This window comes from Bos grunniens, chromosome 14, assembly GCF_055505025.1.
Source record: "Bos grunniens cultivar Pamir isolate PY7600 chromosome 14, Bosgru_T2T1.0, whole genome shotgun sequence".
Taxonomy (NCBI): Eukaryota; Metazoa; Chordata; class Mammalia; order Artiodactyla; family Bovidae; genus Bos; species Bos grunniens.
Genome location: NC_141178.1, coordinates 51,683,180 through 51,710,218, shown reverse-complemented (window position 1 = coordinate 51,710,218; position 27,039 = coordinate 51,683,180). Strand labels below are relative to the sequence as shown.

General features: G+C 43.3%; 2 protein-coding genes and 1 non-coding gene across 5 annotated transcripts in view; all 3 read left to right on the top strand.

Annotated features, from left to right (window-relative positions):
• The first annotated feature begins 9,791 nt into the window (after positions 1 to 9,791).
• RRS1 (regulator of ribosome synthesis 1) lies at positions 9,792 to 22,693 on the top strand. Its single transcript, XM_086336760.1, has one exon. The coding sequence runs from the start codon at positions 21,000 to 21,002 to the stop codon at positions 22,095 to 22,097; it is 1,098 nt and encodes a 365-aa protein (XP_086192886.1). The 5' UTR covers positions 9,792 to 20,999; the 3' UTR covers positions 22,098 to 22,693.
• On the top strand, positions 16,690 to 16,771 carry TRNAL-AAG (transfer RNA leucine (anticodon AAG)). The gene has a single exon. It is a non-coding gene; the product is annotated as a tRNA-Leu (tRNA).
• A 1,765-nt stretch (positions 22,694 to 24,458) lies between the features above and the next one.
• ADHFE1 (alcohol dehydrogenase iron containing 1) overlaps positions 24,459 to 27,039 on the top strand; it is a 32,967-nt gene continuing 30,386 nt past the window's right edge. For all 3 annotated transcript variants that reach the window (XR_015140799.1, XM_086336758.1, XM_086336759.1), the window contains exon 1: positions 24,459 to 24,545. Coding sequence is in view for 2 of the 3 variants with exons in the window: in XM_086336758.1 (XP_086192884.1) it covers positions 24,490 to 24,545 (56 nt within the window). In the remaining variant the exon portion in view is untranslated. The remainder of the gene's footprint in view (positions 24,546 to 27,039) is intronic.

The window sequence follows — 27,039 nt, the reverse complement described above, 5'->3', positions numbered from 1 at the left end:
TTTCTAAACACCCAGGACATCTCAGTAAATAAAACGGATAAAAATCACTTCCCTGGGCATTTACATTCTAGTGTGGGAGAAAGAAAAGTAAACAACTAACATTAAGTCAATCAAACAACCAATATGAAAAAAAAAGAAAATTAAGCCAGTATGTTACTAGGGAAGAGGTGCTGTGGAAAGCCAGTGCAAAGCAAAGGAGGGTGGGGTCCCATGGTGACAAGATTGGCTGTAGGGAAATGGGGCAAAAGTTTTAAATAAAGAAAGGGGTAAGAGTTGGCCCTTTGAGAAGGTACCATTTGAGCAAAGGCTTAAAGGTTGTGAGGAAGAAAGCCATTCAGATATACCAGGGAAGAGCAGTTCAGGCAACTAGTATAATAAGGGAACAACCAGTGTGAAGGTCAAGTGGCTTCAAAAAATAGCATGAGTATGGCGAATGAGCCCAGAAGAGTGTGAGCAGGTAGGAGAGCGGAGCAAGAAGAAGTCAAAGAGATCTCGAATCCTGTGGGTCAATCTCAGTCTTCTGACTGCCATTTTGAGTGACATGGGGCAGGACAGAAAAAGGACAAGATTTGGTTTTTATTTTAGGATAACACTCTGACTGTTGAGAACAGATTATAAGGGACCAAGAATGAAAACAAGGAGACCAGAAAGGAGAACTGCAATAATTAGGGAAGAAATAGTTAGAACCTTGGACCAGGATATAGCAAAGGATGGGGAAAATGACCGGATTCTTTATACATTTGGTGGGGGGTAAGGGTGAGCCAGTTGGATATGGGAAATGGAAAATAGAAAATGACTTCTGGGATGACTCCAGGTTTTCAGTCTGGGAGGCTGGAAGAATGGTGTTTCCATTAACTGAAATAGGGAAAGCTGTGTGTGGACCAGGCTGGGAAGGAGGATTTTAGGGGCTATATGAGATGAATACTAGACATTCAAGTGGAGGTGTCCACCAGACAGCTGTGTGTACACATTTGAAGTGTGAAAAAGTTCTGGGTCAGGAGTATAAACTGTGGAGTCATCATGAATATATGAAAAAAGAGCTCTGGACAATGATGAAACATGTTTTTCTTTCTGTAAGGAATTCTTACATTCTATAACTGCAGAAATGGCTTCCAAAGAATGTGAACAAGACCACTTATCAAGAAAACAAGTCAAAACCTCTGTAATTCTTTCCTTTCCTTCATTTTAAAGCATTGTATCTCAAAATGTGGTCGGCAGACAGTGAAGAACAGGGAAGCCTGGCATGCTGCAGTTCATTGGGTCCCTAAGAGTTGGACATGACTTAGCTACTGAACAACAACAATATCCTCTGATTCAAAATAAAACTGACTTTTGTAATTAGCACACTTAATGATTCACACGCATACTCAAATCCGAAAACCACCCACTCTGTGTGTGCAACTCTGTGACATGGAGTGCCATTTGGAAATTTCCACTTTCATAAGTGGGTTGCACATGATGGGCACAGCCTAGGGAGAGTTACTAGGAACTCCTGATATACAATGCATGGTATAATAGGCTGACACATGTCGCATGGGATTTATCAATCCTCAATCAAATAAATGTCTGGGCAATATTCTGAATCATTTTCTGCATCATCTCCATAGCAACCTTCAGCCTAGGCCTTTTTGATGGGTCTCTCTTGCTATCAGTTGTAATGACTTTGGTTCCAATAAGCATGAGGCTTCATGACAGAAGCTGCTGTTTCTCAGCCATATCTGATTCTCTGGTGTCAACATTTAGAATCCTGTATTCCTATGATAGTTTTTAAGTTCTTTGTAATCTCATTTTTTTCCCTTTATTATTTTTCACTTGCTGATGAAGTTTAAGAACATTACATGACTATATACTATAGTCTAATATAGACTATATACTATAATCTAATGAACTGAAAAGTCCTTACCAAGTAATTAGTTACGCACAGAAACAAATATAGCAGATACTTGAAAGGATTAGCCAGGTACCTTTGGGGAAATGCAAGTTCCAGGAGATTGTGCAAATCAATTTAACAGGTTTCTTAATTAATCATTTTTAGGCCTAGATTAAGGCCTAAATTCCTAAACTAAGGAATATATCTGAAATGTCTGGACCAGGGATGCCATAAACTCAAAGATCTCCTCAAGCAGTTTGTCACAATGTCTGGCAGCTGTGGGCTTCGCTCATGCACATTTTCTGCCTGACCGTTTTGGAGACTAAAGTTACCATTCCTACCCTAGATCAAATGTTCTCACAGGTTCGAGATCCTGGAGCTACTCTTTCAATCTCCTATGTCAAAAAGAAAAAGAAAAAAGCCACCTGACTCATGCTATGGAGAATCTGGTATTAGAGAATCTTTAGAAAGTTTTGTGTGTGTGTGTGTGTGTGTGTGCTAAGTCACTTCAGGCATGTCCAACTCTTTGTGACACTATGGACTGTAGCCCTCCAGGCTCCTCTATCCATGAGATTTCCCAGGCAAGAAGACTGGAGTGGGTTGCCATGCTCTCCTCCAGGGGATCTTCCTGACCCAGGTATCAAACCTGCGTCTCTTATGTTTCCTGCATTGGCAGGCAGGTCCTTAACCTGCTAGAGCCACCTGGGAAGCCCAGAAAGTACTCACACCACTTTTTAAATGATAAAACCCAAATGTGTGGTGTCTGAATGGGCTTCCATGGTGGCTCAGATGGTAAAGAATCTGCCTGCAATGCAGAAGACCAGGGATCAATCCCTGGGCTGGGAATCCCCTGGAGAAGGAAATGGCAACCCACTTCAGTATTCTTGCCTGGAGAATCCCATGGACAGAGGAGCCTGGCAGGCTGCTCCATAGGGCTGCAAAGAGCCAGATACCTCCAGTGGTATCTGGAGGGCTTAGTTTATAAAACCCTACATATTTCTGACTTCAGTTCTGCTTGAGAAAAGGTTTTTGTTTTAAATTATAGTTGTTGCTTTCATTTGTCTTGATTCTAGACTAATATCATACTGTGTTTTTATTTTTTTTGTACAAAACACTATTAAGTTTGATTGATAGGTACACTTAAATTCAGCACTTAAATCTAGTGTAGAGAGACTGAAAATCCAGAACTGAAATTGGAAACCATAAGGAACCACAATTATATGCTTATGGGAGAGCCCAAGTCTAAGGTCACTGGCCTGTAACATCTCCCAAATGGGCTCAGACCAGACATTTGTCACCCAAAGAGGACAGGACCCAGAAGGTTCAGAGTCAGAAAATGCCGACTCTGATGACCCACTTGCACTGTTCACTGTCCTAAGTACCTAGACCCTGGTCCTGGGGGAGGAAAGCACATGGCGGCCCCAGTCAGACATTAGTTGGAGGACGGGGTTCCTTGGGGAAGTCACTCCTCTTCTCTGAATGTAAACCAGAAGGAGCAGCATCATCAAATAAGGAAACATTCACTTTCCCTAATTAAACTCATGAGCTTATGACTCTTGACAGGCGGCAAGTTTGTGAGTTATGTCATTTAAAAAAAATTTTCCACTGCTTACTATTAAACAGGTCAGCAGGGACTGCATATATATTAGGCTACCCCTTAAACTCTTATCCTCCACTATATTTAAATGGGGGCTTCCCTGGTTGTTCAGTGGGTAAAAGAATCTGCCTGCAATGTTGGAGACCTGGGTTCGATCCCTGGGTTGGGAAGATCCCCTGGAGAAGGAAATGGCAACCCACCCCAGTGTTCTTGCCTGGAGAATCCCTTGGGCAGAGATGCCTGGTGGGCTGCAGTTTACGGGGTCACACAGAGTCAGATATAACTGAGCAACTAACACTTTTTTAATTTAGATGGTACTGCATTCAGATCTTGTTTCCTCCTGGGAGGTGTTGGATCTTATTTCCAAGATTGTGAGGTAGAGTGTCTCCATTCTTTTTCTACACAAGTTTAGTAGGAAGCACTTGGTCATGAAAAATACTGGGACCAGTATGGAGCATGTTGGGAGCGAATACATGTGCCAGGGTACATCACAGTTTCTGGGAAACCCTTTTTATACCCCATCGGCAGGGTGGCATTTTGTCTTTTCAGTTAAAGTAACAGTTCCTATGGGGCCTTCCCAATGGCTCAGTGGTAATGAATCTGCCTGCCAATGCAGGAGACGAAGGAGATGCAGATTCAATCCCTGGATCGGGAAGATCCCCTGGAGTAGGAAATAGCAACCCGCTCCAGTATTCTTGCCTGGAAGAATCCCATGGACAGAGGAGCCTGGAGGGCTACCATCCAAAGGGTCACAAAGAGTCAGACACAACTGAGCATGCACACAGTGCCAATGCCTACAGTCCCTACACTGCAGGCATCCTGTTGTCTTTTTGTTCTGTTGCATCAGGCAGTCACTAAGTATCTGTTGATCATAATCGATGCAAACCAGAAAGGAAAAATAAAGCTATCCTATCATGCGTCCATTTCCAAGCCTGCAAACAGCAGGAGATGCTCTCCTGGAGGTTTGGTAGAAGAGCCGCAGTGTGTGGTTTACCTATAAGGCTAACCTGGGAGCTGTAAACAGGGAGAAAACTATAATGCAACAAAACGTTCTCAACACTTATTTACTTAGAAGAAATTGCGATGTACAGGTTATCCATAGTATCTGCTAAATTGTCTGTTATTAAATATGTTGCCAAGGAAATAAATCCTTTTGTTGCATATTCTGAGAAAACAACTTTAAACAAGATGCCAAGAGGAAGGAAAGAAAAGGGAAAGGATATTTGGCAAAACATCCTTGTTAAAATGGCAACTGCCATGTCCCCTTTACTTTATAGCTGTTTAAAGATGATGGCGACAACAAAAACTAATAGTCCCTAAATATTTCAAACTATATATTTATATGTAGAATTATGCAATATTGCCTTATTCAGCAATTCTCTTTACAACAGCTATATATGGCAATTCACAGAAATTCCTCAAAGGGATCTCTAACTGCTCTAGCAGAAACTAAGAAAATAACTAACTTCCTCCATAGGAATATTTTTAATAAATCAATTATGATGAACTAGTTGACTGTGAACCTGGCTAACAATATTCTGTGTTTACTGGAAATACAGGTGCAATGCTTCAAGCCATGGGAAGAAGGATGGGCAGTTAGACTCTCTCTCTGAGAACCCATAAGAAGCAGAAACAAAAGCTAATATGCAACAACATTATTACCATCTTCAGGCCAGACAAGGATGGATGCAGTCAGAGGCTGTTGGCAGGCTTCCCTCTCTGGGTCCTGCCTCCTTGACCTTCTCCCTGGCCCAGGATGCCTTTCCATTACCATCAACCATCACTCTCCAAAGTCCAGGCTTGCATCATTTCTCCCTTGAATTCAGGCAGCTATTTCCTATCTGTCTGGACTCCCTGCCTCCAGTCCCCTTCCGCTTGGGTGCCATGAGACTGAACTTTCCATCAGTCTACAGCCTTAACCCACACCATTCCTCCATGCCTGTAGCTCCTGGAGAGCAGGAACACTGTCTTTCTCACTCTTCTGTCTCCAGTGCTGGCATAGCTCCTGGCAAACAGTAGGTCTTCAGTAATTATTGGTCAAATAGAGAACCAAGTATGATAAGCAAACCCCTCCACAAGCTGGCCCCCCTGATCATCACAGTCTCATTTCCGCTAGCCCTGCAAATGTGTCAGCTATTCTGAACTGCTCTGTCTTCCCAAACGCACCGTGCATGTTCACATTTCCAATCTTCAATGAAGCTGCTCTCTATTTAATATTCCTCACTCGTTTCTGTTCTGTCACCGCCTAACTCACCTGGTGACATTCAGACTGATACACACTAAATGAACGAATGAACTCACGACTCTCAGAAGCACCTGGCCCCTCCTCCTGCATCTCACTGGTAGGGCTTCCCTGTCAACGCTGTTCTCTGCGTCTCACTCCTTCCTGTCAAAAGTCATATCCCACCACATCCTCACATTAACTAAAACAAGTCCTGCAACCCTGAACCAGACTCAGTTTTCCTATTGGTTTAAAAATGTGGTTGGGAGACAGATTCTAGAGCAATGTCAGCTTGGGTCTAATGTTTCTAATACTTTCATTCTTATTTCTCCCACTTTATGATGGAAGTGAGAAATGTATATCATTTCTGGAAATGAGAAAGTATATCATATGTTCAAGAAACAGAATAATTCAACACTTAGGAAACACTGTGTGTATGGAGCAGCAGCAGGAAAGGCAACCATAAAAGGGACGTTTGGGCTGGATTATGAATATGTCCATTAGTCATACTTCATTCCATATCATTTAACAAGAAAAAATAGCTAATGGACAAAGAGATGTGTGTGTTTTTGTGTGTGTGTGTGAGCGCACGCACACACACACGCGTGCATGCATGTGCTTGCACGTGTGTGTGAAAGACACAGACAATCCCATTTGAGACATTTAGCTCCCAAGGAAACTGAGCTGAGCAGCCAGTGGAGGGTGTGTACTTCTGGAATCTTGTTTAAAACTCTAGCAGGACTCAGTCACTGCAGAGAAAACAAGCTTCTTCGGGCAAGGCTGGTGCAATGCAGAGATTGCCTGAAGAACCAGAGCTAGAGACCTAAACCTCCCAAGAACTGAGAATCACGCTCCTCAAAAAGAGTCCAAATCCTGCTTCATTTTGATCCAATCCCAGCAGCTGACACGAGCAAGCAAAGATCATATCTGAATAGGTGGCTCCTACTAAGGCAGATTTAATGGGAGAGAAATGACAATGCTTGGGTAGATCCATTTAAAGGGAAGAAATACGCTTCAACATCAGTTACTATTTAGTGACTACTGAAGGAAAAGAACTTTGCTCCAAGAACTCTATGCCCCGCCAGAGTATCATTTAATGGAAGCTGGTGAGTCCTCTCATTGGTGAGTCCCCTCCCCCGAGACTCTCCTCACTTTGCCTGCACATGAGTTGAGTAATAAACCTGTAAATTACCTGCTTTCATGGCTCTGGCATGAATGTCTTTAAAGGAGGAAAGAGCAAGCCCAGCAGTGAGAAGTGTCAAACCACAAAGCAGGTCAAAGAAGAGCATTTTCAAACATAAAAAGACTCAGAATTTATACCACCTATATACATTTTCTGAGGAAATCGTGCTAAAGCATAAGAAACAATGGTGATCCATGAATCTAGTAAAATCCATAGTTATATCAAAATGCATGGTGGTATTATGTTTACATCATAAGAGACAGCCCACTTCTCAAGAGGCAGAATGGAAACCAAAAGGGTGAATAATATCTTCAAAGTCCTGAGAGAAGGTAACTATCAATTTATACCTGCATATCCAACTAAATTGTTTTTTTATTAACTAGGACATTTTCAGATAAACAAAAACTGCAAGAGTTTGCCATCAGGAAATCTTAATGAAGGAATCTTATAAGAATATACTTCAGGAAGAGAGAAAATGACCCTAAAAGAATTTTAAGAGATAAGAAGGAAAAATGAGCAAAGATATTTGTAAATATCTAAATAAATTGTTAAATCTAGATATATTATCTGTAACTATAATAATGCTTAATCTAAGAGTTTAAAAAAAGATACAACTAAAATATTAACCAAGAAGAGTAAATAATTTGATGGGAGATGATCAAAGTTCACAACCTTCTATTATTCAGCACGGAGTGTTAAGATACTGATTAACCTTAAACTTCTTGAAGTTAAATATAAGTGGAAAAAATCCAGATGCAACCTTGTAATAAAAAACATCCTAACTTCTAAACAATTAGAAAAAAGAAATGAAAGAAAAAAACATTCAAATTAAGAAAGAGAAAATGACAAATAAAAAGCAAGGAGACCATTAAGACAAACCCAAATATACTCTAAATTCCATTGAATGTTTTTTAATATTTGTTTGTTTGACTGCTCCAGGTCTTAGTTGTGGCATGTGGGAACCTCAGATGCAGTGTGCAAATTCCTAGTTGTGGTATGTGGGATTTACTAATTCTTCTGATCAGTAATCGAACACCAGCCCCCTGCATGTGGAGCGGGGGAGTCTTAGCCACTGGATCACCAAGGAAATCCCGCACTGAATGTTAATGAATAAAGCTTCCCAGTTAAAAGAGATTGTCAGGTGGATTTTTTCCAGCTATCTACTACTCACAAGAAGCATACCTAAATAATGAAGACACAGAAAAGTTAAATTTAAAAGGAAAAAATATATATTTATTTCAGGAAAATACAGAGAACTGAATGAAAATCAAAGTAACATACATTTTGTGAGACATGATAAAAGTATTACTTGAAGGGAAAGGTACAGCTTTAAATACTTACCTATTTTTTTAAAAAATCCAAAAATTAGGAACTTAACTTGAACTAGGGGCATCCCTTTGGCTCAGCTGGTAGAGAATCCTCCTGCAATGAGGGAAACCTGGGTTCGATCCCTAGGTTGGGAAGATCCCTTGGAGAAGGGAAAGGCTACCTACTCCAGTATTCTCTACAAACGGACATCACCAGATGGTCAATACTGAAATCAGATTGATTATATTCTTTGCGGCCAAAGATGGAGAAGCTCTATACAGTCAGCAAAAACAAGACTGGAAGCTGACTGTGGCTCAGATCATGAACTCCTTGTTGCCAAAGTCAGACTTAAATTGAAGAAAGTAGGGAAAACCACTAGACCTTTCAGGTATGATCTAAATCAAATCCCTTACAACTATACAGTGGAAGTGACAAATAGATTCAAGGGATTAGATCTGATAGACAGAGTGCCTGAAGAACTATGGACAGAGGTTCATGACATTGTACAGGAGGCAGTGATCAAGACCATCCCCAAGAAAAGGAAATGCAAAAAGGCAAAATGGTTGTCTGAGGAGGACTTACAAACAGCTATGAAAAGAAGAGAAGTGGAAGGCAAAGGAGAAAAGGAAAGATATATACCCATTTGAATGCAGAGTTCCAAAGAATAGCAAGATAAGATAAGAAAGCCTTCCTCAGGGATCAGTGTAAAGAAATAGAGGAAAACAATAGAATGGGAAAGACTAGAGATCTCTTCAAGAAAATTAGAGATACCAAGGGAACATTTCATGCAAAAATGGGCACAATAAAGGACAGAAATGGTATGGACCTAACAGAAGCAGAAGATATTAAGAAGAGGTGGCAAGAATACACAGAAGAACTGTACAAAAAAGATCTTCATGACCCAGATAATCACAATGGTGTGATCACTCACCAAGAGCCAGACACCATGGAATGCAGTCAAGTGGGCATTAGGTAGCATCAGTATGAACAAAGCTAGTGGAGGTGATGGAATTCCAGTTGAGCTATTTCAAATCCTGAAAGATGATGCTGTGAAAGTGCTGTACCCAATATGCCAGCACATTTGGAAAACTCAGCAGTGGCCACAGGACTGGAAAAGGTCAGTTTTCATTCCAATCACAAAGAAAGGAAATGCCAAAGAATGCTCCAACCAATGCACAATTGCACTCATCTCACATGCTAGCAAAGTAATGCTCAAAATTCTCCAAGCCAGGCTTCAACAGTACATGAACCGTAAACTTCCAGATGTTCAAGCTGGATTCAGAAAAGGCAGAGGAAACAGAGATCAAATTGCCAACATCCACTGGATCATCAAAAAAGCAAGAGAGTTCCAAAAAAAAATCTACTGCTTTATTGATTATGCCAAAACCTTTGACTGTCTGGATCACAACAAACTGTGGGAAATTCTTAAAGAGAGGAGAATACCAGACCACCTAACCTGCTTCCTGAGAAATCTGTATGCAGGTCAGGAAGCAACAGTTAGAACTGGACATGAAACAGACTGGTTCCAAATAGGGAAAGGAGTACGTCAAGGCTGTATACTGTCACCCTGCTTATTTAACTTATATGCAGAGTACATCATGAGAAACGCTGGGCTGGATGAAGCACGAGCTGGAATCAAGATTTCTGGGAGAATTATCAATAACCTCAGATATGCAGATGACACCACCCTTATGGCAGAAAGCAAAGAACTATGGAGCCTCTTGATGAAAGTGAAAGAGGAAAGTGAAAAAGTTAATTTAAAACTCAACATCCAGAAAACTAAGATCATGGCATCCAGTCCCATCACTTCATGGCAAATTGATGGGGAAACAGTGGAAAGAATGACAGACTTTATATTTGGAGGCTCCAAAATCACTGCAGATGGTGACTGCAGACATGAAATTAAAAGATGCTTGCTCTTTGGAAGAAAAGCTATGACCAACCTAGACAGTTTATTAAAAAGCAGAGACATTACTTTGCCAACAAAGGTCCATCTAGTCAAAGCTATGGTTTTTCCAGTAGTCATGTGTGGATGTGAGAGTTGGACTATACAGAAAGCTGAGTGCTGAAAAATTGATGCTTTTGATCTGTGGTATTGGAGAAGACTCTTGAGAGTCCTTTGGACAGCAAGGATATTCAACCAGTCCATCCTAAAGAAAATCAGTCCTGAATATTCATTGGAAGGACTGATGCTGAAGCTGAAACTCCAATACTTTGGCCACCTGATGCGAAGAACTGACTCATTAGAAAAGACCCTGATGCTGGGAAAGATTGAAGGCAGGAGGAGAAGGGGACGACAGAGGATGAGATGGTTGGATGGCATCACTAACTCAATGGACATGAGTTTGAGTAGGCTCTGGGAGTTGGTGATGGACAAGGAGGCCTGGTGTGCTGCAGTCCATGGGGTCACAAAGAGTCAGATATGACTGAATGACTGAACTGAACTGAACTGAAGTTGAACTAGAGACATTTTCTTAAAAAAAGAATAACACTATCTAAGTTGAAGAAAGATGAATAAAAGAACAAAAATTAATAGGATGAAAATAAAAATATACTGGAGAGTATCAATCAAGTAAAAAACTAGATGTGTGCAAAAACTAAATAGAAAATCCTCTGATAAGACTGATCAAGAATAAAGAGAGAATATGACAAAAAATATTAGGAGTGAGGCAACAGCATAACTTTAGATAAAGAGGAGAATATTTGAGAGGCTCTTATGAAAAGTTTATGCCACTAAATTGGAAAAATTAAAAGAAATAGACAAATTTCTAGAAATATGTATCTTACCAAAACTGTTTTGAGGAGAAGAAAAATGACTCCACTCATAAAAAAGAATTAGAACTTTAAAATCTCCTCACAGAGAAAATACTAAGCCTACATAATTTTATATGTGAATCCTACTAAGCTTTCAAATAATCAGATGTACCAATCTTATACAAACTCTACTAGAGATTGAAAAAAAGAGGAATGCTCCCCAATGTAGCCAATAATGCCAGTGAAACTAAAAATAGAAGTACCATATGACCCAGCCATTCCGCTTCTGAGTAAAGGAAACAAAACCCTAACTTAAAAAGATTCTCTGTACCCCCATGTTCATTGCATCATTATTTACATTAAGCCACAATAAGGAAACAATCTAAGTGTTCATCAATGTATAAATGGATTTTTAAAATGTGCTATATATAGATATAATGGAATATTATTCAGCAAAAAAAAAAAAATGAAATTTCACCATTTGCAACTATACAGATGGAACTTTAAGGCATCATGCTAAGTAAAATAAGTCAGACATAGGAAGACAAATACCACATGACCCACATATTTTAAATCTAAAAAAAAAAAAAAATTACCAAAAAATCCAAAACTCATAGACTCAAAGAGCAAACTAGTAGTGAGGTGGTGGGGCAGGGGGCAGCATAAAATGAGCATATTAGTAATATCTACCTCCAAGGCCCACTGTGAAGATTTATAATCATTGCTTGAAACATTGTACTTGCTCCGTAAAATAGTGGCTACATGTCTTTACTCACATCACTGCCATCTACTGGATGGTACTATCTTTCTCTTCCCATCACTACCATCTTCGTCCTCCCATCTACTTAAACTCTACCCTGGCTCAAAGGCCAACCCAAGTTATTCTTACATAAAAATTTTCACCAATAACTCCCTTCATTATCTCCCTCCTCTACAATACATAGTTCTCAACCATGTGGGTGAGGCGTAGAGAGTCACAGAGGCTTTAGAGAATCTGACGGGGATAAAAAAAAGTTTCTATTCATTAAGGTGCATACACACACACACGTGTTTGCACCAAGCACGAAGGGATTCATGTCCCCCTGAAGCTCATCCAATTAAGAATCTCTGTCTTCAAGTCTATGTTTCCCCGTCACCCACACTTCTCTCTTGAGGCCATATTAACAGAAGCACAGTGCTACACGAAGCTAGAAGGGGCATGGAGAGAAGCTGGTGAAGCTCAAGTCATAGACAGAGAAACTGACAAAGAGAGGTGAAGTGACTTACCAAGCCACCCACAACTATGAAGTAGGGAAATGGAGTCAGAACCTGTCTCCTGACACCTCACAAGGGTTCTTTGCAAAAGTGTGTTTGAATAACTTGTCTTCCACTCACAGAACTCTAAAACCGAGAAATAACGTTAGCTCATTTTTCAGATGGGATGATGAACCCCTGGGGAATTTGTCCCCAGGTAATCAGACCAGAAATCACCAAGACACATTCTTTGAATAATTACTAAACATACCAGAAATATTATTATATTTTATTCTACAGGAATACTTTATTTTATTGTGTTTTGCAGATAACAGTGTTTGTTTTGTTTTGTTTTTACCACTTGAAAGGTTTGTGGCAATGCTGAATTACCAGATGATGGTTAGCATTTTTTAGCAATAAATTATTTTTAATTTAGGTATGCACATTGATTTTTTTTTTTTTTTTTTTTTTGCTCAGCGGTAAAGAACCTGCCTGCCAATGCAAGAGATGCAGGAGACATGGGCTCTATTCCAGATTCGGGAAGATCCCCTGGAGGAGGAAATGGCAACCCACTCCAGTATTCTTGCCTGGAAAATCCCAAAGATAGAGGAGCCTGGCGGGCTACAGTCCATGAGGTTGCAAAGGGTTGGACAAAACTTTGAGACTGAACTCACACACACATACTTGGTTTTTTTAAACATAATGCTATTGCACACTTAACATTAAAGTATTAGGTAAACATATTTTATATGCACTGGGAAACAAAAAAAATCAGATGACTTGCTCTATTGTAATATTCACTTTCTTTGCAGTGGGCTAAAATGAAAACTATAGTCTCTCCGCATGGGGTATGCCTCTGCTTTCCCTTCCTTGTGTTGAAATTCTCTGACTAGCTTTCTCTGAAGCAAAACAAAACACAAAACTGCCCCAATTTTATTATTTGAGGGAGTTAACTTTGAAGCTTTCTCTAAAACTTTTCTATAATTGTAATAATCAAAGAATAGCATCACTCCTAGATCTTGGGCCAGAAAAGATACAAATAAAGCCAATCTACCATAATCTTTCATTCCCAGACCTGACCTCATAATATAAATATCTTAAAAATATTTTAAAATATATCTTCTATCTTCTTCCCTATAAGGCATTTTTCAAGAACAGATAACAAATAGTAAAACAGTGTAAACACTGCTCATTCTCTACCCTGCCTTAGAGTTCTCAAAGAAGTTTAATGGTAAGCGGAAGAAAAAAAAGGAAGAGGAAAAGCATCATGAAAAACCTACAAAACACAATAATCAACCTCCACATTATTAAACACTGATTAGCACTTGTATAGTCACAGTCTCCTTGTGCGCACAGGAAGCTGTTTCACTATGTGGAGTCATACAACCAGCCTAGGAAATGAAATAAATGACTCAGGAAGAGGGGGAGGTTGGTAAACGGATATGTCTGTCAAAAAATTCAATCAATAACCAAAAGAGAAAGTGCTTTATAAGAAAGTAATACTGGAGCATCAGAAGAGTATAGCTTTTCTTTTATAGTTTTTTTTTTTTTATTTAACTTCTCACTTTAATTTTTTTTAAAGATGGCTTTCTTTCTTTTGTTCTTATTTTTTTGGCCTAGCTACATAGCGTGTGGGATCTTAGTTTTCTGAGCAGGGATTGAATTCAGGCTCCCTGCATTGGCAGTGTGGAGTTTTAACCACTGGACCACCAAGGAGGTCCCCCAAAACATAGCTTTTTAACAAAAGAAAAGGATCATAGAGATGAATTGTAAAGGCCACATAGTCAAAACCCTTCATTTTCCAGATGAATAAACTGAAGTCTGAGACTTAAAGCCTAATCCACAGGCTTTCTAGAGAAGGAAACCAGGATCCACCATAGGAAGGGAGATTCCACAGCTGAAATCCACACTGTCTTGGATAATGAGGCAGTTGAAATGCCTGGAAAATGTCAGGAATATTATCTATACATTCTAAATAATGACTGCTAACTGGGCCTTCGGAAAAGCCCACACACCACAAGCAACTGGATCTTCTGTGTCACCAGGCACCCCAGGAACTGGCCGAGACCACCATGCACTCTTGGGATGCTGACAAGGACACAATCACACACCTATTTGCCACTAAGAGATCCTTTGCTTTGCTGTCTTCCTCTGGGAAGTAAAAACACTTAGAGAAGGATAAGTGCGGGCTACAGAGCTTCCCATATGTGGGGTCTTGGTTTTAGCTTTCTGTTTGTTGCTTTCATTTTTCACAGACATGTTGTACAAATAGAGAAACAATTTGTTTCTGTACAAATTGGTTAGAAACAATTTTTGGCTAAGAGGGCCAGGAATTAATGTTTGGTATAGGACTAAATTCCCTGTGCATTCTTGATATTGCTCATATGGGAAATTTAGAAGAAAATTTTGATGGGCAGATCAATATATGTTCACACACGGTCTATGACTGCAAAGACAAGTTGAAGACTGGGTGGCAATGCAGTTGCTTTTATTAGGGGGAAGGAATTCAGGACTTAGTTACCTGATGTGGAGTAAATCCACTCTCAAGCTATGTACAAAAATTATTCAGATTTCATTAACTGAAAAGAAAAACAAAAATATTTCTTACTCATTGCAATTTTACTTTTGTAAGTTAAAGTATAACAGAGAATGATACTTTAATAAATGGATCTAAATTTTCCGTTATTGAATTCTTAAAGTGCAAATATCCATAAAATTCTGGAACTTCAGTTTTCCTTTTTATCTCACTCTTTCGTTTTATATTGAACTCTAAATCTCAAACCAATTTTATTCCCTTGGATTTAATGATGCAGTCATGAATGAAAACTATCGGCCATCGGTGCTTACTTATCTTACAGGTGATAATAAGATTTTGGCAAATGCAGTTTTCTGAAGTGGAACCATTGTGTATTTTACAGAGAACAAAACAACTTAAGTCAGTTCTAAAATGCTACCGTCATTTCTACTATCCTGAAATCCACAGCTCCTTCTAGGCAATAGCACACTGTTCAGTCTGCTTCTACACTAACCACACAAAACCTTAATTATATATCTTCTTCCCTTTTAAAGAAAATGATAGGTTTTTTGTGTTGGTTTCTGATTAAACCGAACTACATGAATACACAGATTTTTATCTATGATTAAGAAAATTTCAAAATTAAATTTTCCCCTCAAGTACTTCTAAATTAAATTAAAAATCTGTTAAAAAAAAAAAAAAAAGGAAGAAGAAGATGAACCTTGTGGAAATAATGTGTTTTAGGAGTCTTTTCCTGCTATTGTATCAAATTACTGGAACATTGAATTTCCTTGACAAAAATACTCAAAATAACTGTGCTCACAGCAGGACTAGAGAATGGTTGGATAATTCCCCATGATTTCTGCTACCAAAAGAGGCAACTGAGAAATGTTTAGAAAGGAAATCTGAGTTAATCAAAAGGATGAAGAAACTGCTTACAAAAATGTTTTACTGACCATCTAGTTATGTTTTGAGAGAACAAGAAAGGTACTAGCTTCCCATCTTTAACCCTCCTGCCCACGGCTGGGGGAGGGGAAGCTCCCTAATAGGTTCACTTTTGTTATTGTTTCTCAACGTCGCAACAAAAATAAAATCATTGCTTTTTCTGTCCTGTCCCACATCTTTGCCTTTCTTGAGAGAAGTAAGGCTCTAGAAAATAGCTAAGATGGAAACTAGGGTGCGAAAGAAGTATCTGGAAGGCAAGCAAAAGGAGCAGTCCATTCTGAAGGAGATCAGCCCTAGGATTTCTTTGGAAGGAATGATGCTAAAGCTGAAACTCCAGTACTTTGGCCACCTCATGCAAAGAGTTGACTCATTGGAAAAGACTCTGATGCTGGGAGGGATTGGGGGCAAGAGGAGAAGGGGACGACAGAGGATGAGATGGCTAGATGGCATCACTGACTCGATGGACGTGAGTCTGAGTGAGCTCTGGGAGTTGGTGATGGACAGGGAGGCCTGGCGTGCTGCGATTCATGGGGTCGCAAAGAGTTGGACACGACTGAGCGACTGATCTGATCTGATCATGCCATGTGAGTAAGAAGAGTAGTTTGGGGTCAGATCATTGACATCCAAGACCAAGAACAAGATAGAGGAGTTTTTGAGGAGAAGAGTGATTTGGCTAAATCTGTGAACGATAAATCCTTCAGATGCACTCTCTTAGAGTGCAAATGCAGTTTTGCATTTCCTGCACAGAGGCAGGAAACTGCTTAGGATGCTCTGGGAAGGGTCTCTGGGTACTAGTCAAGGTCCTGGCAGGAAACAGGTCGCAGGTGGGCCGGGGAATTTCAGATTAACAAAGGGAATATTACAATAATGTGGACATGGCTTAAGGAAATTCACAAAGAATAGGACCACAATGGTAAAAGCCTTAACCACCCCTAGGCCTGCAAAGCAATTAGAGGAGCTGGGAGAGGTGCCTGCATGTGGAGAGATGCCTGATTAGAGCTATGGCCTTTCAGTTAGTAATCAGCCGACCCACACCAGTCTGCAGAGGGCTAGGGACAAGCAGGGTAGCGTGGCTGAGCGGTCTAAGGTACTGGGTTAAGGCTCCAGTCTCTTTGGGGGCGTGGGTTCAAATCCCATTGTTGCCAGCTCGCCTGGGAAATTCCATGGACAGAGGCAGGCTATATAGTCCATGAGGTCTCAAAGATTCGGACAGGAGTGAGCATGCAAGGGACAAACACGCCTTCATCCTTCTCTCTTCACTTCTGATCTGTCACTGCCTCCTGCTGGTCATATGTGGAAGCCAGAGCAGAGAGCAAAGTGGAGAAAGTACCTGGAGAAATGAAGAGTTCCAGTCTAGGGTAAGGTCATGGTCGTGAGGATGACAAAGGAATAATACAGAGACAAATTTTAATAGACTGACTGGATTTATTTTATTTTATTTTTTTGGCTGTGGTGGGTCTTCACTGCTGTGCTCGGGCTTCTTCCACTGCAGAGTGAGGGCTGCTTTTCTTTGTGGTCTTCGAGTTTCTCATTAGAGTGGCTTCTCTTGTTGCAGAGCACGGGCTCCAGTTGCAGCTCACAGGCTCTAGAGCTTGGGCTCAGTAGTTGCGGCACAGGGGCTTAGTTCCTCTGCCGCATGTGGGATCTTCCCTGACCGAGGATCGAATCTGTGTCCCTTGAATTGCAAGGCAGATTCTTAACCACTGGACCACCAGGGAAGCCCAACAGACTGGCTGAATTTAGAGATGGGAAGAGAGAGGCCAAGGATGACATCGTAGTGTCAAGCCTTACTAGACTAGAACAGATGATTACATTAGTGAGCCTGGTTTTACTCATCGTTGCATTTCCAAAGCCCAGAACAGTGTTTTGGCCATAAAAGCCTTCTATAAACATTTGTTGGGGAGGGGAAAAAAGGTAGTTGGATGGAAGATGGAAGCACATTTTCAGGAAGATGATGGGTTATGTAGTCTTAGACATACTGAATTCAGACTATGGTGGAAGGGCCCAGCAGGTGATCAGAGATTAGAGTCTAGAGCTCTGAGAAGGAAAGAGGAAAAGATGTACCTCTAAGAATCATCTGCACAGCAGTAGCGGCTGACACAATGAAAGTGGATGAAATGGCACTGAGAGTCGGTATATAGAGAAAAGAAGAGGGGTCTGAGAACTGAACTTGGGATCTAGCTGCATTATGGGATAAAGAAGCAAAGACAAAGGGGAAAACCAGTAAGAGGAAAAGACAATATGTACAACCCTTTGCCATACTATTATAGCATATTCATATATATCTGCACATACCTGGTAGGCTCTCTCTTTCTTAACACTGCACAGTCTTGCCCAACATAAACATGATCCAAATGCAAGATGCCTCAATAAGATTAATATTCCTTAAAGCTCCAAATCCTGGTTTTACTAGTTTTGCTTACCTTGTCTAGAACAGCCAACATTAATCCCTTTTTAATTTAGAAACTAGACTTATTCTTTCAAACAAGTGTGCATTGTACACCTGTTATATATCCAGTGCTAGGCTCAGCAAAGTGAAAGTAAAAATCAGTTTCCAGTCATCAAGGAAATTAAAATTTACTTGGATTATAAACATAAAACAATTCAAGTTCAATGAAGAGTTGACCTATATGATTCAAACCAAATAGCATTTCATCCAGTGAGAATTCATACCATTCAACGTCTATCTACACCTGCTCTTTTTTTCCCTAACTCAAAAGACTGACAAAAGAGCTCAATTCTACATAGCTTACTTCCTGTTAAAGGCTTAATCATGCCATATTGTAAATTTCTCTTAACCTTTCTTTCTTTTCCACTGTTCCATAAGGTCTCAGTAATCTTTGCATCTAGTGTCTCAAACATGGTAGTCATTCAAATGTTTGTTAAATGAATGAATGAATCTAAGCCAAGCCCAGAATAGTTATATCAGTGTCCTCAACGCTCTCCTACGGCAAACCCCAAGAGCTTTAAGGTCCAAGAAGGCTACCTAATAAGACCTATGACCTGGCCTCAGCCCCATGGGATGATTGGTATTAAGGACTTAGTGTTGAGTGTTAAGGCAAACATTCAGAAAATCCCCCAGCAAATCCTAAAATGCTTTTAAAAAAGAGGAAGAAAGAATATTAGAGCCAAATTCCTGAGGCATAAATTGCGGTCACGAAATGTTTGCTGAGTGAATGAACAGAGCAGAGCTGAGATAAGTCAATCAGCTCAAGAAGAGCCCAATCTTAGGGAGCAAGTGTGACAGGTATGTGTCTAAAGCCCTCTTTAGCAGACACTCAAGTGAATCTATTTCCTAATGGCTATAATGTCCATTTCTATGGGTTAATTCTTCAGCTAACCCCTTCTTCACTACTCCCAGTGAAGTGAAAGTCACTCAGTCGTGTCCAACTCTTTGCAACCCCAGGGACTATACAGTCTGTGGAATTCTTTAGGCCAGAATACTGGACTGGGTAGACTTTCCCTTCTCCAGGGGATCTTCCCAACCTAACCTACTCCCAACTTCCCATTAAAGGAAAACAAAACCTGTCAACCACACAATCAGCAGTGCCTCCCACAATTGACTACACCTATGGCTTCCCTGGTGGCTCAGATGGTAAAGAAGGTGCCTGTAATGCAGGAGACCTGGGTTCAATCCCTAGGTCGAGAAGTTCCCCTGGAGAAGGAAATGGCAACCCACTCCAGTATTCTTCCTTGGAGAATTCTATGAACAGAGAAGCCCAGCAGGCTACAGTCCATGGGGTCTCAAAGAATTGGATTCAACTGAGCGACTAACACTTTGACTTTCATGGCTTCCCTGGAGGCTCAGATGGCAAAGAAGCTGCCTGCTGTGCAAACCCAGGCCCTAGTTCGATCCCTGGGTTGGGAAGATCCCCTGGAGAAGGGAATGGCAACCCACTCCAGTATTCTTGCCTGGAGAATTCCACGGACAGAGGTCCATGGAGTCGCAAAGAGTTGGAGATCACTGAGCAACTAACCGCTTTCATTTCCATTCATCACTAAGATATTTTGTTAAAATGAAGGTTCTGAGTCATAACATCTGGGCTAAGGCCAGAGATTCTTCATTTCTAACAAGCTCCCAGATGATACTGTACTGCTGGTCAACAGATCACACTTTTCGAGTATCAAGAATCTGGAAGACATTGCAGAGAATATGTATGTAGTCTTAGAGCCAGAGTTTAGATCTCTCCTGCTCCCACACTTCCTGGCTGTATAACCTTAGACAAGTCATTTTACTTCTCTAAGCCTGCTTCTGTCATCAGTGGAATATAGTGAATAACAATAGCCAACACTTACTGAATGCTTACAATGTACCAGGAACTAATGCTTCATGTTCATCAACTTATGAATAGGACTTAAGTTAAACAACCTGACCAATGTGGGTACAAGAAACCCAGATCTTATTCTAGGTAGCTTGATTCAAGAACCTGGTATTTAATCACTGTATAAGACTGCCTTTTCAGCAGAGTTCCCAGAGCCATGATGAGAATTAAATAATAATTCGTATTTAGCTCACATTTATTGAGCACTCATATGTTCAAGACCCCAGTGTAAGCTCCCCTGGGAGCATATTAACTCATTTATCTTCACGGCAGACCTGGGAGGGAATATTTGCAATCCCATCTTACAGGTTTAAAAATAGGCACAAACAAGTTACACAGCCGAAGGTCACAACACCAGAGCGGTCAAGGTCGGAACCCAGGCGGTTTAACAGCTGAGCCCCGCGCTCTTCTGCCATCAGCCAGGAGAGGAAGTGGCCCCGGACTCCGGGGACCAGATCGCCGGGATGGGGGCACAGCCGCGCCCCTTCAGGGCGGACTAACCTCCAGGCCCGCTCGCTCCCAAAGAAAACCAAGTCTCCCTCTCCACTTAGCTTTCTGTACATCCCCGGGTGAAGTGCCCACACCCAGGGGCACACCATGAACAGGTGTCAGGGCTCTGGTGAAAATGACTGGCTAAACATCTTGAGAACTGACTTTCTACACACACTAAAACTAACAGTCGCTCCGGGACCCCCTTAATCCGCGGCCCCCAAACTTGCCCAGCTCGCACAGGACCACTCCCTCCCGCAGCTGCATCCTGGGAGCCAAGGTCCCAATCAGGCCTCGGAATTCGTAGATTCGGCTCCGCCTACCTCCGGCCTCCACCCCAAAGGCCGCCTCTAATCTCATCTGCTCTCTAACACCGCCCTCTGCCGGCCGTTCCTCAGGTAGCCGGCTCCTTGAGCCCCTTCCAGGTGCCCCGGAAGCGGAACTTTCTCTTCCGGGTCGAGCGTCCGGGAAGTCGCACGTGTTTGTGGTGCGCGGCTTTAACCCGTGTGGGAGGAGACGTGCCTGGAACTGTCTCCCAGAGGCAGCGAGCCGAACCGGAGCCATGGAGGGCCAGAGCGTGGAAGAGCTGCTGGCAAAGGCGGAGCGGGACGAGGCAGAGAAGTTGCAGCGCATCACGGTGCAGAAGGAATTGGAGCTGGAGTTCGACCTGGGTAATTTGCTGGCCTCTGACCGGAACCCCCCGACCGGGCTGCGGCACGCGGGACCCACACAGGAGGCCGAGCTGAGGGCCCTGGCGCGGGACAACACGCAGCTGCTCATCAACCAGCTGTGGCAGCTGCCTACCGAGCGCGTGGAGGAGGCGCTGGTGGCAAGGCTGCCGGAACCCAGCACTCGTCTGCCGCGCGAGAAGCCGGTGCCCAGGCCGCGGCCGCTTACTCGCTGGCAGCAGTTTGCGCGCCTCAAGGGTATCCGTCCCAAGAAGAAGACCAATCTGGTGTGGGACGAAGTGAGCGGCCAGTGGCGCCGCCGCTGGGGCTACCAGCGCGCCCGCGACGACACCAAGGAGTGGCTGATCGAGGTGCCGGGCAATGCCGACCCCATGGAGGACCAGTTCGCCAAGCGGATTCAGGCTAAGAAGGAACGGGTGGCCAAAAACGAACTGAACCGGCTGCGTAACCTGGCCCGCGCGCACAAGATGCAGCTGCCCAGCGCGGCCGGCATGCACCCTACTGGACACCAGAGTAAGGAGGAGCTGGGCCGCGCCATGCAAGTGGCCAAGGTCTCCACTGCCTCTGTGGGGCGCTTCCAGGAGCGTCTGCCCAAGGAGAAGGCGCCCAGGGGCTCTGGCAAGAAGAGGAAGTTTCAGCCTCTTTTCGGGGACTTTGCGGCCGAGAGAAAGAGCCAGTTGGAGATGCTGCGAGTGATGAACAGCAAAAAGCCTCAGTTGGACATTACGAGGGCCACCAATAAGCAGATGAGAGAGGAGGACCAGGAGGAGGCGGCTAAACGGAGGAAAATGAGTCAGAAGGGCAAGAGAAAGGGGGGCCGACAGGGTCCCGGGAGTAAGAGGAAAGGGGGCACTCCCAGCCAAGGAGGGAAGAGGAAAGGGGGTCTGGGAGGCAAGATGAATTCCGGGCCTCCCGGCCTGAGTGGCAAGAGAAAAGGGGGGCAACACCAAGGAGGAAAGAGGAGGAAGTAAATTTCATCCTTGGACCTTCTCCTAAACCAAGAACTGTACTTAATGCTAAGTTCTAGATACAGTACCCAGATGCACAAGATTTGGTCACTGCCCTCATTGAGCTTGAGGTTAAAGGGCCAGGATTACCCTCCTCTGAAGATGATATGTAAATATTGGACTGGACACATTAATGTATTTGCCACAACCAAAACTCTGGCTGGAGATTAAAGGTTGTATTTAAGGACATCTGAATTAGGGAAAGAATCTGTGAAAACTAGGAATGAGTTTTAAACAGCCTTTTTTTTTTTTTCTCTCTTTAAACTTTGGATGGGGTTTAAGGGAGAGACTTAATAGCTGGTTTTTGCATCATTTTGATGACAAGTTTGTGTATTTACTAAAGCATGTGGGAACAGAAAGGTTACATTTTAAGTAAAACGAATGACCTGGATACCTGGTACAGATTATTTTCATTTACTTTCTAGAAAACACAGCAGCTAAATTATGATTTCAGCAAGACAACTTTTATTAGAAAAACTCATCCTGCTTTTGGTGTCAGATATAATACTGAAAGTGTGTCTCTTTCAAAAATAAAATTTGATGCTTTTCAACACTGAAAACATTAATTTGCTGTAAATGATAAATTTGGGCTTCACTAAATAATGGTAATAATCCTCAATCGTAATTTTTTTTTTAATGTTTGTTTATTTGGCTGTGCTGGGTCTTAGTTGCAGTATGTGGGATCTAGTTCCCAGACTAGGGATCAAACCCAGGCCCCCTATATTGGGAGTATGGAATCCTGGCCACTGGACCACCAGGGAAGTCCTAATCCTAATTTTATACTTAAATCTTTATCAGTATTTATATCGCAGATTTTTTTTTTAAAGCTTCAAGTGGGATCTGTTTGGGGAAGAGAGAAAGAAACCTACAAAATCCTTACTTACAATATTACTACTATCTTTTGATTCATTTGTCAAATTGACCTGCTGCTGCTAAGTCACTTCAGTCGTGTCCGACTCTGTGTGACCCCATAGATGGCAGCCCACCAGGCTCCCCCGTCCCTGGGATTCTCCAGGCAAGAACACTGGAGTGGATTGCCATTTCCTTCTCCAATGCATGAAAGGAAAAAGTGAAAGTGAAGTCGCTCAGTCGTCCGGACTCTTAGAGACCGCATGGACTGCAGCCCACCAGGCTCCTCTGTCCATGGGATTTTCCAGGCAAGAGTACTGGAGTGGGGTGCCATTGCCTTAAGCTGATCTAATTAGGAGGTGAAACATTTACAGTTATCCTGGATGTCTTTCCCTAACAGATTTCAGTAGCTCGTCTTTGTAAAACTAAATACCTCCTGAAAAGGATTCACAGTATACAGATCTAGAATGGGGGGGCTTTTCTGCTGTTGTTATAGCTCTGGGGAGCCACCCTACTCTTGCTGTTTGGTCTGACACCTGATAGGAAATTGAGAGTTTGTCTCATTTTTCCATTGTCCAATTTTTATATGTTACTTCTAGAAATTGCTATGAAGATGAGATTAATTCCGATTTCATAATAGGTTACTAAAAACACATGTTCAACTTACTGTCTCATACCTTCTGACAAAGTTGAACTGTGCCATCACTGATCATCGTTTCCACTGGGGCCTGGAGCACTTGGTGCTGTAAGCCCTCCCTTCTCATGTAACCATGGCAAGTTTTAACCGTTGATTAAAAAAAGAAAGCATAATGGTATCCTGAACAGCTTCTTCCAAACCAAACCGTTAATAGAGCATTTAACACCTTTTAAATTCTTCTCAACTGTCTGGGACTTTTTGTTGTTTGTTTTGTTTGGGAATTTTTCTGGCTTTTGTTTTGTGACTTGATCTAGCTGCTAAGTCGCTTCAGTCATGTCTGATTCTGTGCGACCCCATAGATGGCAGCCCAGGCTCCCCCATCCCTGGGATTCTCCAGGCAAGAACACTGGAGTGGGTTGCCATTTCCTTCTCTAACTAGTCTTGTTTAAAAAAAAAAAGGGGGGGGGGTGTTTGCAAAGTTCTTATTTACCGTTAAAACAAATTTAAATGCAGTTGTGTTAGTTTATTCTGAAAATACGCTTAAGGCAAAAGAGCATTTTAAAGGATTTAGGGAGGGGGTGAGGGGGCGCTGCCCTTGTTTCTCCCTCCCCCACGTCCTTGCCTTGTGAAATAGAGCGTTTTATCTAGAGACAGGAGAGCAGATCAAAACCCTACAGAGCAGTTACCTGTATGGCAATTTCAAAGGTGGACGATGAGACATTGCAGCTGGGGCAGCCGTAGCTTCAACTAGTGGGAAAATGTTCGGCCGCCAAGCGCTGTGGCTGGGGTGGGCGGAGGAGAAGCGGAGGCCGGGATTGGCCGGCGGCGGCGGAGGGGGCGTCGCCGGGGGGAGGAAGACTCGGCTCAGCCATGGCCGCCGCTCGCTCTCGGGTAGTGCACTTGCTGAGGCTTCTGCAACGCGCAGCGTGAGTGCGGGGCCGGACGGGCGGCGGGCAGGCAGGGGACCCGAGGGTGCGGCCGAGCCCACGCAGCCCCCGGGGAGCGACCCGCCCGGGCCCGCGCGTTCTTCCTCGGATCATTTTCCGGGACGCGGTACTGCAGAGCGCGGCGGCCTGGACTCCGCTGTCAGTGTGCCAAGTAGCCAAGGAGCCAAAAGCAGCCGCTTGTACTTCGTCTGATCTACCGTTGAAACTAAGGTCGAGAGAGGAGAGCTCCAGGTCCCAGTCGAGGCAGACAGAGGACAGCTTGGCACAGTGACCAAGACAAATGCATGTATCCAATCAGCACATACTGAGTGTATGGTAATGCATCAGAAACTATTCTAGGTGCTGGGGATACAAGGACAACAGGCTTTGGATCAGTTTAAAGTTAGCAGAGACTTGCATGAGGGGATAGCAGTGAAGTTAGGTATTGGTTCAGTGGTAGCATTCTTCCCTTCCACGTGGGAGGTCTGGGTTCTGATTCCTGGCCAATGCAACGTCCTTATATTGGGGCTTCCCAGGTGGCACAGTGGTAAAGAAATCTCTGCCAATGCTGACACAAGAGAGCTGGGTTTGATCCCTGGGTGGGGAAGATCCCCTGAAGAAGGAAATGGCAACCTGCTGCAATATTTTTGCTTGGAAACATCCCAAGGACCAGTCCATGGAGTCACGAAGAGTCGGACATGACTTAGCCACTGAGCACATGCACGGGTGAAAGGGGTCTGTGCAGAACGCAGAGGACAGAGGGTGCAGGAGAGAGGGAGGCATGTGAAGACAGAGGTGAACCGCAAGGGACTCAGCCACACATATACATGCATACATTCTCCCCCAAACTCCCCTTCCATCCAGGTTGCCACATAACATTGAGCAGAGTTCTATGTACTTGCTATACGTTAAGTCCTTGTTGGTTATCATTTTAAATACAGCAGTGTGTACATGTCAATCCCAAACTGGGTTGGGGTGGGGGGAGGGGGTAGTGGGTGAGGGGGTTGATGATGCAGGAGAGCAAAGGAAGAACTGTTGGTAGTGATGTTTTGAGAAGCTGAGCAGGGCTGAGATTTAGTGTGCAGGGGAGAGGTTGGCCTTTGCTAAGATATGGCCAGTTTATCAGTGATACCAGGAAGGAAGTAAAAATTATTGTGCCAGACCCAGAAGGTGTGTAGATGAGAGCCTGGCTGTAACTTTGCAGAGTTCAGGAGGCCAAGGAAATGAAGTCAACAGGATGTGGGTGAGGAAGAGAGAAACCAGAGGGTGAGCAAGCCAGAGGGGAGAGGAGGGTGAGAGTTTTAAGCCTGAAACTCTTAATTATGATGACAAGGATCAAGTAAGGGGAAGGATGGGACATAGGGGACAGATGGAGGTCCAAAGAAGGCAAGAGGGGGTGGAATTCAGACTACAACTGAGGAGTAGAAATGATGAATTGAGATAGCCTGAGAGCTTGGAAATTATATAACAAAAAGAGAAGCGGAGTGTCCTCCCACAGTGTCGAATTTTCCTTCCCTTTGAGCCCCTCTTCTTGTCCTGGAGGGGCATAAAGCAGCGAAGGACCTAGAAGGTAATGCCAAGTGAAGGACAACTCTGGGACCCTGCATTATTCGGTTTTCTCCGCGGGAGCCTGCAGATGGCTCAGGCCCTCCGGGATGCTCCAGAAGAAACCCTTACACGTGGCGCTTTCCGTCGCGCCCACCAGATGGCAACCTCGACTCACGCTGGCGACTCACACCCGACCACGCCCGTGTTCACTTAATTGAGTTTTTGAGATCTTGACCATCATTGAGTTTAACGCTTTTCCTTCCTTCCCCTTTCCCTTCTGCCCTCTCCCTTCTCAGAGGTTTTCAGTCCAAGTTTGCAGGCGCAGGTCGGGGATGGTGGGGTTGGGGGTATGCACGCAGTTACCTGCGGGACCCACCAAGACAGGGTCCCGTGGGCAATAGAAACACAAACCCTTTTGCGAGGCTCAATCGGATGGTGGTAAACAGAAGAGGAAGCCAGAGATGGGACTGACCAAGGACTAGGAGGCGACCAAGATGTGGAAGTCAAGGGAGGGAACCTCTAGAAAGAGGAACACATGGGATATCTGTAGAGGAGCGGACTGAGGTGAGGGATTGGGGAGAAGAAGGTGACAGGTGTGATCTTGGTTTAGGGGGACACGGAGAGCGGGAAATCCTGGAGCCGAGAAAGGCCGGAGGCGCCACGTGGTGACCAGAGGGGGCCTACCGGCCACTGAGGGCTTCCAGAGGAAGCAGCCCAGAGCCTGTTTGAACACCCTGAAGACAATGGGAAAATACAAGGAAAGTTCAGGAGGAGAGAAGTAGGGTCTGAGGTGCGAGTCCTTAACACTGGGTCAATTTGGCCAAGGCTCCTAACCTAGTAAGAAGTGAGACTTCATCTTAAACTTTATTGTAGCCCAGGAGCACTCATCTCAGTTCCCCACGTCATTAACTGCTGCTGAATAATTCGCAGAAGAATACCCCTACAA